The sequence below is a fragment of the Ranitomeya imitator genome, chromosome 4 (genome assembly GCF_032444005.1).
Source record: "Ranitomeya imitator isolate aRanImi1 chromosome 4, aRanImi1.pri, whole genome shotgun sequence".
Lineage (NCBI taxonomy): Eukaryota > Metazoa > Chordata > Amphibia > Anura > Dendrobatidae > Ranitomeya > Ranitomeya imitator.
The window spans coordinates 383,204,118-383,226,227 of NC_091285.1; the positions used below are offsets into that span (position 1 = coordinate 383,204,118).

The 22,110-nt window shown below is 43.3% G+C and overlaps 2 protein-coding genes across 9 annotated transcripts in view; one reads left to right on the forward strand and one right to left on the reverse strand.

The window, feature by feature from the left end:
- The window catches only part of LOC138676198 (uncharacterized), a 59,775-nt gene extending 52,653 nt beyond the window's left edge, over positions 1 to 7,122 (reverse strand). For 6 of the 8 annotated variants that reach the window (XR_011320758.1, XR_011320754.1, XR_011320759.1 and 3 more), the window contains exon 1: positions 6,694 to 6,821. The gene's annotated coding sequence lies outside the window, so the exon portion shown is untranslated. Of the gene's footprint in view, positions 1 to 6,693; positions 6,822 to 6,960 lie in introns of those variants that run through there. The other 2 variants (XR_011320756.1, XM_069765204.1) reach the window with 2 other exon arrangements.
- The window catches only part of LOC138676200 (phytanoyl-CoA dioxygenase, peroxisomal-like), a 118,190-nt gene continuing 102,984 nt past the window's right edge, over positions 6,905 to 22,110 (forward strand). The window contains exon 1 of the mRNA XM_069765208.1: positions 6,905 to 7,107. Within this exon, the coding sequence (XP_069621309.1) occupies positions 7,039 to 7,107 (69 nt within the window). The 5' untranslated portion in view covers positions 6,905 to 7,038. The remainder of the gene's footprint in view (positions 7,108 to 22,110) is intronic.

Genomic DNA, 22,110 nt, shown 5'->3' on the forward strand with positions numbered 1-22,110 from the left:
ATACCTGACAGGAGCCCGTACAGTCTATATCTACAATAATATATACCTGACAGGAGCCTGTACAGTCTGTATCTACAATAATATATACCTGACAGGAGCCCGTACATTATGATATCATCACTAATATATACCTGACAGGAGTCCGTACAGTCTATATCTACAATAATATATACCTGACAGGAGCCCGTACAGTCTATATCTACAATAATATATACCTGACAGGAGCCTGTAAAGTCTGTATCTACAATAATATATACCTGACAGGAGCCCGTACATTATGATATCATCACTAATATATACCTGACAGGAGTCCGTACAGTCTATATCTACAATAATATATACCTGACAGGAGCCCGTACAGTCTATATCTACAATAATATATACCTGACAGGAGCCTGTACAGTCTATATCTACAATAATATATACCTGACAGGAGTCCGTACAGTCCATAACTACAATAATATATACCTGACAGGAGCCCGTACAGTCTATATCTACAATAATATATACCTGACAGGAGTCCGTACAGTCCATAACTACAATAATATATACCTGACAGGAGCCCGTACAGTCTGTATCTACAATAATATATACCTGACAGGAACCCGTACAGTCTATATCTACAATAATATATACCTGACAGGAGCCCGTACAGTCTATATCTACAATAATACATACCTGACATTAGCCCGTACAGTCTATATCTACAATAATATATACCTGACAGTAGCCCGTACAGTCTATATCTACAATAATATATACCTGACAGGAGCCCGTACAGTCTATATCTACAATAATATATACCTGACAGGAGCCTGTACAGTCTGTATCTACAATAATATATACCTGACAGGAGCCCGTACATTATAATATCATCACTAATATATACCTGACAGGAGCCCGTACAGTCTATATCTACAATAATATATACCTGACAGGAGCCCGTACATTATGATATCATCACTAATATATACCTGACAGGAGTCCGTACAGTCTATATCTACAATAATATATACCTGACAGGAGCCCGTACAGTCTATATCTACAATAATATATACCTGACAGGAGCCTGTACAGTCTATATCTACAATAATATATACCTGACAGGAGCCCGTACAGTCTATATCTACAATAATATATACCTGACAGGAGTCTGTACAGTCTATATCTACAATAATATATACCTGACAGGAGTCCGTACAGTCTATATCTACAGTAATATATACCTGACAGTAGCCCGTACAGTCTATATCTACAATAATATATACCTGACAGGAGCCTGTACAGTCTGTATCTACAATAATATATACCTGACAGGAGTCCGTACAGTCTATATCTACAATAATATATACCTGACAGGAGCCTGTACAGTCTGTATCTACAATAATATATACCTGACAGGAGTCCGTACAGTCCGTATCTACAATAATATATACCTGACAGGAGCCTGTACAGTCTGTATCTACCATACTATATACCTGACAGGAGCCCATACAGTCTATATCTACAATAACATACACCTGACAGGAGTCCGTACAGTCTATATCTACCATACTATATACCTGACAGGAGTCCGTACAGTCCATAACTACAATAATATATACCTGACAGTAGCCCGTACAGTCTATATCTACAATAATATATACCTGACAGGAGTCCGTACAGTCCATAACTACAATAATATATACCTGACAGGAGCCCGTACAGTCTGTATCTACAATAATATATACCTGACAGGAACCCGTACAGTCTATATCTACAATAATATATACCTGACAGGAGCCCGTACAGTCTATATCTACAATAATACATACCTGACATTAGCCCGTACAGTCTATATCTACAATAATATATACCTGACAGGAGCCTGTACAGTCTGTATCTACAATAATATATACCTGACAGGAGCCTGTACAGTCTATATCTACAATAATATATACCTGACAGGAGTCCGTACAGTCTATATCTACAGTAATATATACCTGACAGGAGCCCGTACATTATGATATCATCACTAATATATACCTGACAGGAGCCCGTACAGTCTATATCTACAATAATATATACCTGACAGGAGCCCGTACATTATGATATCATCACTAATATATACCTGACAGGAGTCCGTACAGTCTATATCTACAATAATATATACCTGACAGGAGCCCGTACAGTCTATATCTACAATAATATATACCTGACAGGAGCCTGTACAGTCTATATCTACAATAATATATACCTGACAGGAGCCCGTACAGTCTATATCTACAATAATATATACCTGACAGGAGTCTGTACAGTCTATATCTACAATAATATATACCTGACAGGAGTCCGTACAGTCTATATCTACAGTAATATATACCTGACAGTAGCCCGTACAGTCTATATCTACAATAATATATACCTGACAGGAGCCTGTACAGTCTGTATCTACAATAATATATACCTGACAGGAGTCCGTACAGTCTATATCTACAATAATATATACCTGACAGGAGCCTGTACAGTCTGTATCTACAATAATATATACCTGACAGGAGTCCGTACAGTCCGTATCTACAATAATATATATCTGACAGGAGCCTGTACAGTCTGTATCTACCATACTATATACCTGACAGGAGCCCATACAGTCTATATCTACAATAATATACACCTGACAGGAGTCCGTACAGTCTATATCTACAATAATATATACCTGACAGGAGTCCGTACAGTCCATAACTACAATAATATATACCTGACAGGAGCCCGTACAGTCTGTATCTACAATAATATATACCTGACAGGAACCCGTACAGTCTATATCTACAATAATATATACCTGACAGGAGCCCGTACAGTCTATATCTACAATAATACATACCTGACATTAGCCCGTACAGTCTATATCTACAATAATATATACCTGACAGTAGCCCGTACAGTCTATATCTACAATAATATATACCTGACAGGAGCCCGTACAGTCTATATCTACAATAATATATACCTGACAGGAGCCCGTACAGTCTATATCTACAATAATACATACCTGACATTAGCCCGTACAGTCTATATCTACAATAATATATACCTGACAGGAGCCTGTACAGTCTGTATCTACAATAATATATACCTGACAGGAGCCCGTACAGTCTGTATCTACAATAATATATACCTGACAGGAGTCCGTACAGTCCGTATCTACAATAATATATATCTGACAGGAGCCTGTACAGTCTGTATCTACCATACTATATACCTGACAGGAGCCCATACAGTCTATATCTACAATAATATACACCTGACAGGAGTCCGTACAGTCTATATCTACCATACTATATACCTGACAGGAGTCCGTACAGTCCATAACTACAATAATATATACCTGACAGTAGCCCGTACAGTCTATATCTACAATAATATATACCTGACAGGAGTCCGTACAGTCCATAACTACAATAATATATACCTGACAGGAGCCCGTACAGTCTGTATCTACAATAATATATACCTGACAGGAACCCGTACAGTCTATATCTACAATAATATATACCTGACAGGAGCCCGTACAGTCTATATCTACAATAATACATACCTGACATTAGCCCGTACAGTCTATATCTACAATAATATATACCTGACAGTAGCCCGTACAGTCTATATCTACAATAATATATACCTGACAGGAGCCCGTACAGTCTATATCTACAATAATACATACCTGACATTAGCCCGTACAGTCTATATCTACAATAATATATACCTGACAGGAGCCTGTACAGTCTGTATCTACAATAATATATACCTGACAGGAGCCCGTACATTATGATATCATCACTAATATATACCTGACAGGAGCCCGTACAGTCTATATCTACAATAATATATACCTGACAGGAGCCCGTACAGTCTATATCTACAATAATATATACCTGACAGGAGCCTGTACAGTCTATATCTACAATAATATATACCTGACAGGAGCCCGTACAGTCTATATCTACAATAATATATACCTGACAGGAGTCTGTACAGTCTATATCTACAATAATATATACCTGACAGGAGTCCGTACAGTCTATATCTACAGTAATATATACCTGACAGTAGCCCGTACAGTCTATATCTACAATAATATATACCTGACAGGAGCCTGTACAGTCTGTATCTACAATAATATATACCTGACAGGAGTCCGTACAGTCTATATCTACAATAATATATACCTGACAGGAGCCTGTACAGTCTGTATCTACAATAATATATACCTGACAGGAGTCCGTACAGTCCGTATCTACAATAATATATATCTGACAGGAGCCTGTACAGTCTGTATCTACCATACTATATACCTGACAGGAGCCCATACAGTCTATATCTACAATAATATACACCTGACAGGAGTCCGTACAGTCTATATCTACCATACTATATACCTGACAGGAGTCCGTACAGTCCATAACTACAATAATATATACCTGACAGTAGCCCGTACAGTCTATATCTACAATAATATATACCTGACAGGAGTCCGTACAGTCCATAACTACAATAATATATACCTGACAGGAGCCCGTACAGTCTGTATCTACAATAATATATACCTGACAGGAACCCGTACAGTCTATATCTACAATAATATATACCTGACAGGAGCCCGTACAGTCTATATCTACAATAATACATACCTGACAGTAGCCCGTACAGTCTATATCTACAATAATATATACCTGACAGGAGCCCGTACAGTCTATATCTACAATAATACATACCTGACAGGAGCCCGTACAGTCTATATCTACAATAATACATACCTGACATTAGCCCGTACAGTCTATATCTACAATAATATATACCTGACAGGAGCCTGTACAGTCTGTATCTACAATAATATATACCTGACAGGAGCCCGTACATTATGATATCATCACTAATATATACCTGACAGGAGCCCGTACAGTCTATATCTACAATAATATATACCTGACAGGAGTCCGTACAGTCCATAACTACAATAATATATACCTGACAGGAGCCCATACAGTCTGTATCTACAATAATATATACCTGACAGGAACCCGTACAGTCTATATCTACAATAATATATACCTGACAGGAGCCCGTACAGTCTATATCTACAATAATATATACCTGACAGGAGTCCGTACAGTCCGTATCTACAATAATATATACCTGACATTAGCCCGTACAGTCTATATCTACAATAATATATACCTGACAGGAGTCCGTACAGTCTATATCTACAATAATATATACCTGACAGGAGCCCGTACAGTCTATATCTACAATAATATATACCTGACAGGAGCCTGTACAGTCTATATCTACAATAATATATACCTGACAGGAGCCCGTACAGTCTATATCTACAATAATATATACCTGACAGGAGTCTGTACAGTCTATATCTACAATAATATATACCTGACAGGAGTCCGTACAGTCTATATCTACAGTAATATATACCTGACAGTAGCCCGTACAGTCTATATCTACAATAATATATACCTGACAGGAGCCTGTACAGTCTGTATCTACAATAATATATACCTGACAGGAGTCCGTACAGTCTATATCTACAATAATATATACCTGACAGGAGCCTGTACAGTCTGTATCTACAATAATATATACCTGACAGGAGTCCGTACAGTCCGTATCTACAATAATATATATCTGACAGGAGCCTGTACAGTCTGTATCTACCATACTATATACCTGACAGGAGCCCATACAGTCTATATCTACAATAATATACACCTGACAGGAGTCCGTACAGTCTATATCTACCATACTATATACCTGACAGGAGTCCGTACAGTCCATAACTACAATAATATATACCTGACAGTAGCCCGTACAGTCTATATCTACAATAATATATACCTGACAGGAGTCCGTACAGTCCATAACTACAATAATATATACCTGACAGGAGCCCGTACAGTCTGTATCTACAATAATATATACCTGACAGGAACCCGTACAGTCTATATCTACAATAATATATACCTGACAGGAGCCCGTACAGTCTATATCTACAATAATACATACCTGACATTAGCCCGTACAGTCTATATCTACAATAATATATACCTGACAGGAGCCCGTACAGTCTATATCTACAATAATATATACCTGATAGGAGCCCGTACAGTCTATATCTACAATAATATATACCTGATAGGAGCCCGTACATTATGATATCATCACTAATATATACCTGACAGGAGCCCGTACAGTCTATATCTACAATAATATATACCTGACAGGAGCCTGTACAGTCTGTATCTACAATAATATATACCTGACAGGAGCCCGTACATTATGATATCATCACTAATATATACCTGACAGGAGCCCGTACAGTCTATATCTACAATAATATATACCTGACAGGAGTCCGTACAGTCCATAACTACAATAATATATACCTGACAGGAGCCCGTACAGTCTGTATCTACAATAATATATACCTGACAGGAACCCGTACAGTCTATATCTACAATAATATATACCTGACAGGAACCCGTACAGTCTATATCTACAATAATATATACCTGACAGGAGCCCGTACAGTCTATATCTACAATAATATATACCTGACAGGAGCCTGTACAGTCTGTATCTACAATAATATATACCTGACAGGAGCCCGTACATTATGATATCATCACTAATATATACCTGACAGGAGCCCGTACAGTCTAGCACCTTCAGTAGTGAGCCAGCTACACTGTATGTATGGGCTGCAGTCAGGACCTGGAAGGAGCCCATACACTCTAGGCTGAGGCTCAACCATCTCATTTCCCGCGTCTCTACTCCAGCAGCAGCTTCCTTCATTGCTATTGGCTCGTCAATAAAGGAGGCCCCACCCCTTCCGACGACATCATGATTTCAAGGAATCGCTCCTCCCCCTCAAGAAATGAATGAACTCGAATCTAGAGACGCTACCGTTTATAAAGCCTGTAGAGAGGCCGCTCTGTGCCCTCCAGACCAGCTGTAGGTGACAAAGTGACGGACCGTAGAAGCATGCAGGCCCAGAGCTGTGCTATCGCTCCCGGAGCAGGACGCCGCCTGTCCGTCCTCCACAGACACCTCGTATCCTTCCTGTGTGGAGTAGTGGGCTGGGCACAACCAGGCAGAGCCTGGCACAGGGGGTGCGGGCTCACGGGCATCTCCCACCCACATCAGTAATGGTCACGGACGTGGACATTATATAGGAAAATGGTATTGAATTCTATGGAACATATTGTCATGGCTTCAGCTTCCATGTGTCTGCCGTATATCTGTGTATACCATCGTTATATACCAGTAATACAGCTGCCGTATATCTGTGTATACCATCGTTATATACCAGTAATACAGCTGCCGTATATCTGTGTATACCATCGTTATATACCAGTAATACAGCTGCCGTATATCTGTGTATACCATCATTATATACCAGTAATACAGCTGCCGTATATCTGTGTGTACCATCGTTATATACCAGTAATACAGCTGCCGTATATCTGTGTATACCATCGTTATATACCAGTAATACAGCTGCCGTATATCTGTGTATACCATCATTATATACCAGTAATACAGCTGCCGTATATCTGTGTATACCATCGTTATATACCAGTAATACAGCTGCCGTATATCTGTGTGTACCATCATTATATACCATCGTTATATACCAGTAATACAGCTGCCGTATACCTGTGTATACCATCGTTATATACCAGTAATACAGCTGCCGTATATCTGTGTATACCATCATTATATACCAGTAATACAGCTGCCGTATATCTGTGTGTACCATCATTATATACCATCGTTATATACCAGTAATACAGCTGCCGTATATCTGTGTGTACCATCATTATATACCATCGTTATGTACCAGCAATACAGCTGCCGTATACCTGTGTATACCATCGTTATATACCAGTAATACAGCTGCCGTATATCTGTGTATACCATCGTTATGTACCAGCAATACAGCTGCCGTATATCTGTGTATACCATCATTATATACCATCGTTATGTACCAGCAATACAGCTGCCGTATAGCTGTGTATACCATCGTTATATACCAGTAATACAGCTGCCGTATATCTGTGTATACCATCGTCATATACCAGTAATACAGCTGCCTTATATCTGTATATACCATCGTTATATACCAGTAATACAGCTGCCGTATATCTGTATATACCATCGTTATGTACCAGCAATACAGCTGCCGTATATCTGTGTATACCATCGTTATATACCAGTAATACAGCTGCCGTATATCTGTGTATACCATCGTTATATACCAGTAATACAGCTGCCGTATATCTGTGTATACCATCGTTATATACCAGTAATACAGCTGCCGTATATCTGTGTATACCATCGTTATATACCAGTAATACAGCTGCCGTATATCTGTGTATACCATCGTCATATACCAGTAATACAGCTGCCGTATATCTGTGTATACCATCGTCATATACCAGTAATACAGCTGCCGTATATCTGTGTATACCATCGTCATATACCAGTAATACAGCTGCCGTATATCTGTGTATACCATCGTTATATACCAGTAATACAGCTGCCGTATATCTGTGTATACCATCGTTATATACCAGTAATACAGCTGCCGTATACCTGTGTATACCATCGTTATATACCAGTAATACAGCTGCCGTATACCTGTGTATACCATCGTTATATACCAGTAATACAGCTGCCGTATATCTGTGTATACCATCGTTATATACCAGTAATACAGCTGCCGTATACCTGTGTATACCATCGTTATATACCAGTAATACAGCTGCCGTATATCTGTGTATACCATCGTTATATACCAGTAATACAGCTGCCGTATACCTGTATATACCATCGTCATATACCAGTAATACAGCTGCCGTATATCTGTGTATACCATTGTTATATACCAGTAATACAGCTGCCGTATATCTGTGTATACCATCGTTATATACCAGTAATACAGCTGCCGTATATCTGTGTATACCATTGTTATATACCAGTAATACAGCTGCCGTATATCTGTGTATACCATCGTTATAGTCCAGTGTCTTCAAAGGGAGATTTGTAGTTAAAGTTCTGCGCTGCCGCTAAGATGAATTTCAGGGGAGTATAGTTGATTCACAGTGGTTTTATTCTACGCGTTTCAGGGGTCTCATGCCCCCTTCATCAGGAAATACCACCTGGTATGAGACCCCTGAAACGCGTAGAATAAAACCACTGTGAATCAACTATACTCCCCTGAAATTCATCTTAGCGGCAGCGCAGAACTTTAACTACAAATCTCCCTTTGAAGGCATAATTTTCTCTGGTCGGTGAAGACCTGTGGATCTGCAGCAGCCGCTATCTATATGCTCTAATCTCATCCTAACCAGGTGAGCAAATTTGGTGTATATTCTCCTCTGTGTAACGTGGATAAGACCCTATTGCGCTCTTTGTCTCCCCATTGTTTTGCAATCATTATAGTCCAGTAATACAGCTGCTGTATATCTGTGTATACCATCGTTATATACCAGTAGTACAGCTGCTGTATATCTGTGTATACCATCGTTATGTACCAGTAATACAGCTGCTGTATATCTGTGTATACCATCGTTATGTACCAGTAATACAGCTGCTGTATACCTGTGTATACCATCATTGTATACCAGTAATACAGCTGCCGTATGCCTGTGTATGCCATCGTTATATACCAGTAATACAGCTGCCGTATATATGTGTATACCATCGTTATATGCCAGTAATACAGCTGCCGTATATCTGTGTATACCACCGTTCTATACCAGTAATACAGCTGCCATATATCTGTGTATACCACCGTTCTATACCAGTAATACAGCTGCCGTATAACTTTCTATGTCATCGTTGTATAGTAGTAGAAATATTATTTAACAGCCCTATTATAACTGCCATATACAGTGGGGAACGTATTTGATACACTGCTGATTTTGCAAGTTTTCCCACCTACAAAGAATGGAGAGGTCTAATTTTTATCGTAGGTACAACTTCAACTGGGAGTCAGAATCTTAAGAGAAAAAAAAAACCTAAAATCACACGGTATGATTTTTACATAATTAATTTGCATTTTATTGCATGAAATAAGTATTTGATACAATTGACAAACAGAACCTAATATTTGGTCCAGAAATCTTTGTTTGCTATTACAGAGGCCAAACTTTCCTGTAGTTCTTCACCAAGTTTGCACACACTGCAGCAGGGATTTGGGCCAACTCCTCATTATAGATCTTATACACACCTTTCAGGTTTCTGGGCTGTCGTTGGGCAACATTGAGTTTCAGCCTCCTCCAAGGATTTTCTATTGGGTTTGGTCTGGAGATTGGTTAGGCCTCTCCAGGACCTTGAAATGCTTCTTATGGAGCCACTCATTAGTTACCCTGGCTGTGTGTTTCAGGTCATTGTCATGCTACAAGAACCAGCCACGACCCATCTTCAATTCTCTTACTGAGGGAAGGAGGTTGTTGGCCAAAATCTTGCTATGCATGGCCCCATCCATCCTCCCTTTAATACGATGCAGACGTCCTGTCCCCTTTGCAGAAAATCACCACAAAAGTATGATTTTTTTTTTTTTTTTCCCCTACCATGCTTCACGGTTGGGACTGTGTTCTTGGGGTTGTACTCATCCTTCTTCTTCCTCCAAACATGGTGAGTGGAATTGATACCAAAAAGTTTTAGTTTGGTCTCCTCTGACCACTTGACCTTCTCTCATGCCTCCTCTGGTCATCCAGATGGTCAATGGTGAACTTAAAACGAACCTGGCCATGTGCTGGAGTGAGCAGGGAGACCTTGCATGCCCTGCAGGGTTTTAATCCATGGTGGCGCAGTGTGTTACATTAATGGTGATGTTTGAGACAGTAGTCCCAGCTCTCTTCAGGTCATTGACCAGGTCCTCCTGGGCTGATTAATGTCCTTTCTCAGAATCCTCCTTACCCCACGAAGCAAGATTTCTCGGTCTCCCATGACAGCACTACGGAGAGAGGGGATCTGCCCTTCAGGGACAGGAAACCTACAGATAAAAGGGCGGTACCTCTCCCTCGCATCAGTTGGTTTCCTGTCCCTGACTGGGAACCTCTTTTCGGTGGTACCTGAAAGACGCCGTATCATGAATCGGGCAGTCGAGTTCTGGCAGCGAGGAGGGAGAATCGCCGCCGACTCTGAGGGAGGAAGGGGCGCTGGATCACCCGGAGCTTTTGTGCCCATAAGCGCACACTTCGGGGGTACAAAGATGGCCGCCGCTCCGGAAATGCGGTAGAACTTCCGGGTCATCGCGCGCATGCGCGTTAGCTTTTTCTCCCTGGAGGATGTGTCAAAGGAGCCGGGGGTGGCTCTGGATTCAAATAGGGAGATAGTGCGACAACTATGTGTGCACATCTCCCTGCGAGCATGGAGGGCAGCGATCTTCAGCAGGAACTGCAGCCGAGGCAGCAGCACCATAGGAATACAGACCCTAAGGGGTACCTTCACATAACTATTTCGTTAACGATATTGTTGCAAAGTCACGCTTTTTGTGACGTAGCAACGATCCCGCTAACGATCTTATGTGTGACAGCGACCAACGATCAGGCCCCTGCTGGGAGGTCGTTGGGGAATGATCAGGACCTTTTTTTGGTCGCTGATCACCCGCTGTCATCGTTGGATCCGGCGTGTGTGACGCCGATCCAATGATGTGTTCACTTGTAACCAGGGTAAATATCGGGTTACTAAGCGCAGGGCTGCACTGACTGTCAGCGCCGGCCGTAAAGCAGAGCACAGCGGTGACGTCAATGCGGGAAGCTGACGGCGGGGGACGTGACAGACATCGGAATGTATGTACTGTTTTTTGTTTTGTTTTTTTTTTTACTTTTACAATGGTAACCAGGGTAAATATCGGGTTACTAAGCGTGGCCCTGCACTTAGTAACCCGATGTTTACCCTGGTTACCCGGGGACTTCGGCATCGTTGAAGACAGTTTCAACGATGCCAAAGTCGTTCCCCTGATCGTTGGTCGCTGGAGAGAGCCGTCTGTGTGACAGCTAACCCAGCGACCACACAACGACTTGCCAACGATCACGGCCAGGTCGTATCGCTGGTCGTGATCGTTGGTAAGTCGTTTAGTGTAACGGTACCTTTAGACTACCAGGATAAGTGGGTCCAGCAGTCATTCCACACAGTGCAGCAGATCTGCTGCAGTGACCAACTCTCCTCCTCAAAGAGCTTCCTCTACCAGACCCGGGCCCTCCTCCAGAACCGGTACCTACCTCCACATCCGACTGGTGAGTGATCTCTGTGAAAGTGCATATTTTATAATGGGGTTCCCTCTTCTCCCTTATTAGGGAAAGAGGCTGGAGAAAAAGAAAAATAGATCTGCCCCAGCTGTAACAAAGCTTTGCCAGTAGCCTGGAACAAAAAGCTTTGTAAATCATGCATTCAACGTTTATTGTGTGAAGAGACCCCCTGATTTTTGCATCTGAACTTAAAACAATAATTAGATGCAAGGTTCAGAATGCCCTTTCATCTTCCAAAAAAGGGAAGGATTAGGTGGAGACGGTATATTCCCACTCTGTCCGATCCTCATCTGAGGATGTGGATTCTGACAATTCTAATTCCTCCTTATCTTCCTCCGATGAAGATTCGGGCCGTCATTGCTATGGGGGCTACATTATATATTATGGGGAGATGGGCTGCATTATATTCTATGGGGGGCTGTATTAGATTTTATGAGGGATGATTGCATCATACTCTTTGATGGGGCTGCATTATATTCTATGGGGAGGTGGGTTGCATTCTATTCGGGATTACATTATATTCTATGGGGGGCTGTATTATATTTATATTCTATGAGGGGTGATTGCATCATACTCTATGGGGGGCTGCATTATATTCTTTGGGGGGTTACATTATACTCTGGGGTGGTTGCATTAAACTCAGCAAATTCAGATGTAAGGCTATTTTCACACTTGCGTCGGTACGGGGCCGTCGCAAACCTTCGGCCAGACGTACCGACGAACGTTATGCTAAATTTAGCACAACGTGGGCAGCGGATGTAGATTTACAACGCATCTGCTGCCCGTTGTGATGAGCGTGGAGGAGGGGGCGGAGTTCCAGCCACGCATGCACGGTTGGAAATGGCAGACACGTCGCACAAAAAAAGTTACATTGAACTTTTTTTGTGCATCGCGTCCGCCAAAACATGACGGATCCGTTGGTAATACAAGTCTATGGGTACAAAACGCATCCTGCGAGCACATTTGCAGGATCCTTTTTTTTTTTTTCCGCCAGATCCGTTTTTTTCTCATAGAGTTGTATTAGCGCCGGAGTGCGTCTGATGGCCACACGTTTCATCCGTTTTTTGCTAGATCCGTCGATGTGCATTTTTTCGACGTACCGAAAAACCGTTCCTCTGTATGTTTTTTCCGTCCGGTGGAAACAGCTTTTTTGACGGATCCTGCAAAAACGGATTAAACGTGTGGCCATCAGGCGCAATCCGGCGCTAGTACAAGTCTATGAGAAAAAACAGATCTGGTGGAAAAAAACGGATCCGGTTGAAAAAAACAGATCTGGCGGAAAAACATCCGGTGGAAAATGGATCCGGTGCAAAAAAAACGGATCCTGCAAATATGCTCGCAGGATGCGTTTTACACATAGACTTGTATTAGTGACGGATGGCCAGACATCGCCTCCGTCATGCTACGGATCCGTCGTGTTTTGGCGGACCGTCGGCACGAAAAAACGTTCAATTGAAAATTTTTTGGGCCGTCGCGCCCGCCATTTTCTACCGCGCATGTGCGGCAGAAACTCCGCCCCCTCCTCCCCGCACTTCAGAATGGGCAGCGGATGCATTGAAAAACTGCATCCGCTGCCCACGTCGTGCACAAATTTCACAACGTGCGTCGGTACGTCGGCCCGACGCATAGCGATGGACCCGTACCAACGCAAGAGTGAAAGGTCTTAATGAGCGTTGAATTAAAAAAAAAAAAAACAGAAAAAAACTGCGTGGGCTCCCGCGCAATTTTCTGCGCCAGAGGGGGAAAGCCGACGGCCGGGGCCAGTATCTGTAGCCTGCTATGAAAACCAGCCCGTAGCTGTCTGTGTAGCCTTTACTGGCTATTAAAATAGGGGGACCCCCCCAAAAAACTGACGTGGGGTCCCCCTATATTTTATTGCCTGAAAGGCTACGCAGACAGCTGCGGGCTGATATTCATAGCCTAGAGAGGGGCCATGGATATTGCCCCACCCCACCCCCCGGCTACAAATACCAGTCCGCAGCCACCCCAGATATGGCATCTGTAAGATGCGCCAATTCCGGCACTTAGCCCCTCTCCTCCCACTCCCGAGTAGCGGTGCGATATGGGGTAATAAGGGGTTAATGTCACCTTGCTATTGTAAGGTGACATTAAGCCGAGTTAATAACGGAGAGGCGTCAATAAGACGCCTATCCATTGTTAATCCAATAGTAAGAAAGGGTTAATAAAACACACACACACTTGGAAAAAAGTATTTTAATATTCTTCATTTAACCATACTTGCCATACTTCAGCGCCTGCAAAAAAAAAGTAAAATAAACCGTATACTACCTTTCCGCCGTAGTCCAATTAATAACGAGTGTCCCACGACTATCTCCCCTATAGAACAGTGACATCGGGTGATGTCGCTGCTCTATAGGACCCACAGTGACACACTGACAGCAGACAATAGCTCCTGCAGTGCATCACTGAGGTTACTCTAGTTTGAAAGTAGTGGACAACCCCTTTAACCCCTTCCCGACCCATGACGCCACGTAGGCGTCATGAAAGTCGGTGCCAATCCGACCCATGACGCCTATGTGGCGTCATGGAAAGATCGCGTCCCTGCAGAGCGGGTGAAAGGGTTAACTCCCATCTCACCCGATCCGCAGGGACAGGGGGAGTGGTAGTTTAGCCCAGGGGGGGTGGCTTCACCCCCCCCCCCCCCTTGGCTACGATCGCTCTGATTGGCAGTTTCACTTTCAACAGCCAATCAGAGCGATTTGTAATATTTCACCTATTATAACTGGTGAAATATTACAATCCAGCCAAGGCCGATGCTGCAATATCATCGGCCATGGCTGGAAACACTAATGTGCCCCCACCCCACCGATCGCCCCCCGATCTGTCCGGTACACTGCTCCGGCTCCCCTCCGTCTTGTGCTCCGCTCCTCCCGTGCTCTTGTCCGCTCACCCCCCCATGCTCCAATCACCCCCCTGCGCTCCGATCCGCCCCCCCTGCACTCTGATCCACCCCCCCCCCCGTGCTCCGTTACTCACCCCCCCGTGCTCCGTTCCACCCCTCCCGCGCTCCCCCCCCCACCCCATCATACTTACCGATCCTGCTGGGGTCCGTCCGTCTTCTCCCTGGGTGCCGCCATCTTCCAAAATGGCGGGCGCATGCGCAGTGCGCCCGCCGAATCGGCCGGCCGATTCGTTCCAAAGTGCATTTTGATCACTGAGATATAATCTATCACAGTGATCAAAATAAAAAAAATAATAAATGACCCCCCCCCCCCCCTTTGTCACCCCCATAGGTAGAGACAATAAAAAAATAAAGAATTTTTTTTTTCCACTAATGTTAGAATAGGGTTAGGTGTAGGGTTAGGGTTAGGGCTAGGGTTAGGGTTTCGGTATGTGCACACGTATTCTGGTCCTCTGCGGATTTATGGCAGATTTACCGCGTTTTTTCTGCGCATTTCACTGCGGTTTTACAACTGCGATTTTCTATTTGAGCAGTTGTAAAACTGCTGCGGAATCCGCAGAAAGAAGTGACATGCTGCGGAATGTAAACCGCTGCGTTTCCGTGCAGTTTTTCCGCAGCATGTGTACAGCGATTTTTGTTTCCCATAGGTTTACATTGAACTGTAAACTCATGGCAAACTGCTACGGATCCGCAGCGTTTTCCGCATTGTGTGCACATACCTTTAGAATTATGCTATGTGCACACGGTGCGGATTTGGCTGCGGATCCGCAGCGGATTGGCCGCTGCGGATTCGCAGCAGAGTTCCATCAGGTTTACAGTACCAAGTAAACTTATGGAAAACCAAATCCGCTGTGCCCATGGTGCGGAAAATACCGCGCGGAAACGCTGCATTGTATTTTCCGCAGCATGTCAATTCTTTGTGCGGATTACGTTTTACACCTGTTCCTCAATAGGAATCCACAGGTGAAATCCGCACAAAAAACACTGGAAATCCGCGGAAAATCCGCAGGTAAAACGCAGTGCCTTTTACCCGCGGATTTTTCAAAAATGATGCTGAAAAATCTCACACGAATCCGCAACGTGGGCACATAGCCTTAGGGTTAGGGTTGGAATTAGGGTTGTGATTAGGGGTGTGATTAGGGTTATGGCTACAGTTGGGATAAGGGTTAGGGGTGTGTTGGAGGTAGAATTGAGGGGTTACCACTGTTTAGGCACATCAGGGGTCTCCAAACGCAATATGGCGCCACCACTGATTCCAGCCAAACTTGCATTCAAAAAGTCTAATGGTGCTCCCTCACTTCCGAGCCCCGACGTGTGCCCAAACAGTGGTTTACCCCCACATATGGGGTATCAGTGTACTCAGGACAAACTGCGCAACAATTACTGGGGTCCAATTTCTCCTGTTACCCTTGTGAAAATAAAAAAAATGCTTGCTAAAACATCATTTTTGAGGAAAGAAAAATGATTTTTTATTTTTACGGCTCTGCGTTGTAAACGTCTGTGAAGCACTTGGGGGATCAAAGTGCTCACCACATATCTAGATAAGTTCCTTTCGGGGTCTAGTTTCTAAAATGGGGTCACTTGTGGGGGGTTTCTACTGTTTAGGCACACCAGGGGCTCTGCAAACGCAACGTGACGCCTGCAGACCATTCCATCAAAGTCTGCATTTCAAAAGTCACTACTTCCCTTCTGAGCCCCGACGTGTGCCCAAACAGTGGTTTACCCCCACATATGGGGTATCAGCGTACTCAGGAGAAACTGGACAACAACTTTTGGGGTCCAATTTCTCCTGTAACCCTTGGGAAAATTAAAAAATTCTAGGCTAAATAATTATTTTTGAGGAAAGAAAACGTATTTATTATTTTCACAGCTCTGCATTATAAACTTCTGTGAAGCACTTGGGGGTTCAAAGTCCTCACCACACATCTAGATTAGTTCCTTTGGGGGTCTAGTTTCCAAAATGGGGTCATTTCTGGGGGATCTCCAATGTTTAGGCACACAGGGGCTCTCCAAACGTGACATGGTGTCCGCTAATGATTGGAGCTAATTTTCCATTTAAAAAGCCAAATGGCGTGCCTTCCCTTCCGAGCCCTGCCGTGCGCCCAAACAGTGGTTTACCCCCACATATGGGGTATCAGCGTACTCAGGACAAACTGGACAACAACATTTGGGGTCCAATTTCTCCTATTACCCTTGGCAAAATAGGAAATTCCAGGCTAAAAAATCATTTTTGAGGAAAGAAAAATTATTTTTTATTTTCATGGCTCTGCGTTATAAACTTCTGTGAAGCACCTGGGTGTTTAAAGTGCTCAATATGCATCTAGATAAGTTCCTTTGGGGGTCTAGTTTCCAAAATAGGGTCACTTGTGGGGGAGCGCCAATGTTTAGGCACACAGGGGCTCTCCAAACGCGACATGGTGACCGCTAACGATGGAGATAATTTTTCATTCAAAAAGTCAAATGGCGCTCCTTCCCTTCCGAGCCTTACCATGTGCCCAAACAGTGGTTTACCCCCACATGTGAGGTATTGGTGTACTCAGGAGAAATTGCCCAACAAATTTTAGGATCCATTTTATCCTGTTGCCCATGTGAAAATGAAAAAATTGAGGCTAATTTTTTTGTGAAAAAAAAAAGTACTTTTTCATTTTTACGGATCAATTTGTGAAGCACCTGGGGGTTCAAAGTGCTCACTATGCATCTAGATAAGTTCCTTGGGGCGTCTAGTTTCCAAAATGGGGTCACTTGTGGGGGAGCTCCAATTTTTAGGCAAACGGGGGCTCTCCAAACGTGACATGGTGTCTGCTAAAGAGTGGAGCCAATTTTTCATTCAAAAAGTCAAATGGCGCTCCTTCCCTTCCAAGCCCTGGCGTGCACCCAAACAGTGGTTTACCCCCACATATGAGGTATCAGCGTACTCAGGACAAATTGGACAACAACTTTCCTGGTTCAGTTTCTCCTTTTACCATTGGGAAAATAAAAAAATTGTTGCCAAAAGATAATTTTTGTGACTAAAAATGTAAATGTTCATTTTTTCCTTCCATGTTGCTTCTGCTGCTGTGAAGCACCTGAACGGTTAATAAACTTCTTGAATGTGGTTTTGAGTACCTTGAGGGGTGCAGTTTTTAGAATGGTGTCACTTTTGGGTATTTTCAGCCATATACACCCCTCAAACTGACTTCAAATGTGAGGTGGTCCCTAAAAAAAAATGGTTTTGTAAATTTCGTTGTAAAAACGAAAAATCGCTGGTCAAATTTTAACCCTTATAACTTCCTAGCAAAAAAAAAAATTTGTTTCCAAAATTGTGCTGATGTAAAGTATACATGTGGGAAATGTTATTTATTAACTATTGTGTCACATAACTCTCTGGTTTAACAGAATAAAAATTCAAAATGTGAAAATTGCGAAATTTACAAAATTTTCGCCAAATTTCCATTTTTATCACAAATAAACGCAGAATTTATTGACCTAAATTTACCACTAACATGAAGCCCAATATGTCACGAAAAAACAATCTCAGAACCGCTAGGATCCGTTGAAGCGTTCCGGAGTTATTACCTCATAAAGGGACACTGGTCAGAATTGCAAAAAACGGCAAGGTCTTTAAGGTCAAAATAGGCTGGGTCATGAAGGGGTTAAGAGTTGGCCTGGGGACCTCCAAACAAAGCTAAAATTATGTTCTATCCCATGTGAGGGGAATTTCTTGTTTGGGGAGACCTTGGATGACATCCTCCAGAAAGCTGGAGACAAAAAAAAGGGTTTCCAAACTCTCCCCAGCCCCATTCAGACAGTCCTTTCAGAACCAGAGATTTTTTCGTCGGAGACCCCCCCCAGAGAGCAGAATAAATGGGAAGAAGGGAGAAGGGATAGGGGTTACCTTTTCAGCAACTCTTCCCATGACAAAAAGCCCTCTAAATGACATTCTCCCTATGGTGGGGGGGGGGGGGGGGAGACTCACCTCATTCCTTCCCGCCTGGAAGAAAATAGCCAACATCTGGATTTTAAAACTCATACAATCTTGTCTAAATATAGATTTTATTTCTTTACCCCCCCCCCCTGAAATTACGTAGTGACAAAAACAAGAACTTCGGCAGAAGAACAAGCGGCATTAGAGAAAGAGAAATTATTTTCTATTCGCCACGACAGCACCCACTAGAGAGAGAGGGGATCCGCCCCTAGGAACAGGAAACCTACAGAGAGATAAAAGGGGTGGCCCCCCCTCGCTCCTCAGTTGGTTTCCTGTTCCTAAGTGGGAAACCCTCAGAGAGAATCTCTGCAGTTAGGAAGAGGAAAGCTCGCCTGGAACGCAGCCTGTACGTCTCTGCTGAGCGACAGGGGCCCCAGAGCGAGTGTCAGAGACGGGGGAAGGTTCCTGCTGGCTCCCCCCTCATCTGAAGGCATCAGCTGGATGCCGGGGTCATAACAGTCTCCCTGCTGGGAGAAGGTTGTTTGCACACCGCTTAAATGAAGGACTCCCTATCGACATATCGGGTAAGTGAAGTAGCGCTTACCCTCTGGCGTTTTTTCAGTGTGGAGCAGCATGGAAAGCTGCGGTAGCCGGCGTCTCTCTTCCTCAGTGATATGGAGAGAGGACGCGCGAGCGCTCACGCAGGCGTGGTATAGGCGGCGTCCCGGATGTGGAAATGAACTTCCGGGTATACGGGGTCAGTCGAGCGTTCTGGTAGGAACGCTTCAGCTTTCAATAGCGGTGGAGCGGTGACCTGATTAAAGTTTTTCAGGTAAAAAAAAAAAAAAATGGCGTGTATCCTCTGTTATACTATATAAGGCTGATGACACATGGCCCTATGCGCACCATGTCGTCTCAGGAGGATATCGAGCGCCCACTGGAGGTTGTAGCCCTGCCTAGTGGTGATGCTAGGAAGAAAAGCAGTGGACACTCGAAAATGAGTGATTACACGGATAAATCAGTGAAAAAATCGTCCTGCTCTGCACCCCAGGCCGATCAGACAACTTTGCAGTCGGTATATATTTTTATTTCCGGATGAGTGTGTATATAGCTTCATAGCACTTACAGTAGTCTACTCTACTTGTGTCTTTTTATAGGCTAAACGGACCACAAAATTTAAACATAAACAGTGTAAAATATGTAATGAGCCTCTACCGGACTCTTATATAAAGGAATTGTGTCAAAATTGCATAGATAACACTTTGCAGCAGGAAAGTTCGGTTAGAATGAATGACATACGTCTCATGATCCGAGAAGAGCTTCAGTCCTTGAGAGGTAGTCCGGCTGTGAATATGGAAAGGAGAACTGGGAGAACTTTCTCCTATAGCCGACACATCAGCTGAAAGTGGAGAGGTTGATTCTGACATCTCTCAGAAACTGGATTCCTAGGAGGAAGAGGATTGTCTGTTTTCCCACAGACAATGTGAATAATTTGGTTAAAGCTGTAAGAGGAACAATGGGGGTGTCAGAGTCTAAAGATCCCCAGACACCGCAGGACATTATGTTCGCAGGTTTATCGCAGCCAAGGGGCCAGGTATTCCCTGTGAATCAGGCCATTAAAGAGTGGGGTAAAGGACAAAAGGGCTTTGTGCCTTTGATGATGAGGACCTGACAGTTTGGTCTAAAATTCCTAAAGTGGATGCGGCTGTAGCATCAACTTCTCGCCAATCCTCTTTACCTGTAGAGGATGCGGGCTCCTTGCCTGACCCCATGGATAGAAAATCAGATGCTCTACTTAAAGGCATGGGAAGCTTGTGTCACTGCATTTAAGCCGGCGATCTCAGCCACATCCACTAGTAGATCTATGCTGGTCTGGCTCGAGCAGTTGGACCAAGATATCAAGAGTGGTGTTTCCAGGGAGAAACTACGTGCCTCTATCCCTTTGATTAAGGGGGCTGCAGCCTTCATATCGGATGCCTCTATAGACTCGCTCCGCCTGGCAGCCAGAACAGCCAGCCTCACTAATACGGCGCGGCGCGCTTTATGGTTAAAGAATTGGAAAGGGGATGCCCAGTCCAGGGCTAAGTTATGTACTATACCCTGCCAGGGTGAGTACCTTTTTGGAGCTGTCTTAGATGAAATTCTCACTAAGGCAGGTGAAAGGAAGAAGGGGTTTCCTAATCCCTTTATTCCTTCTTACAGAAGGGCGTTCAGGAAGCCACCATTCGGAAGGAAGGGAGGCTTCAGAGACCGATGGAATAAAGATTTTAAACAAAAAGGAAACTTGTTTAATAAACGCCCCTTCAAACCAGCAGATAAATTCCATTGACTATATTTCACCGGTGGGAGGAAGACTAAAAAAATTTAGTAACCAATGGAAAGAAATAACTGTTAATCCATGGGCCACTGACTTAATATCCTCAGGCCTCACATTAGACTTTATTAGAACACCTCCGGATTCCTTCCTCCTTACCACCTTAAGATCCAGGCCTCAGCAAGAGGCACTTGAAACCGAAGTTAAATCCCTCCTACTCAAACAAGTCCTAGTGGAGGTTCCATCTTCCCAGATAGGGAGGGGATTTTACTCTCCCTTGTTTTTGATTAGTAAGCCGGATGGCTCTTTCAGAACTATAATTAATTTGAGAAAGCTGAACTCCTTTATAAGACCCAGAGCATTTAAAATGGAATCCATTCGTTCGGCTATAAAAAAATCTATTTCCAAACTGTTACATGGTAGTACTGGATCTTAAGGATGCGTATTACCATATTCCTATACACCAGTCACACCAGCAATTTCTTCTGGTAGCAGTTTATATAGAGGGGCAAGTTCGTCATCTACAATACAGGGCAATGCCTTTCGGTTTATCTATTGCCCCAAGGGTTTTTACTAAATTATTATTGGAAGTAATGTCCTTTTTACGGGTAAAGGATACTTTGGTCATTCCGTATTTGGATGACCTATTGAT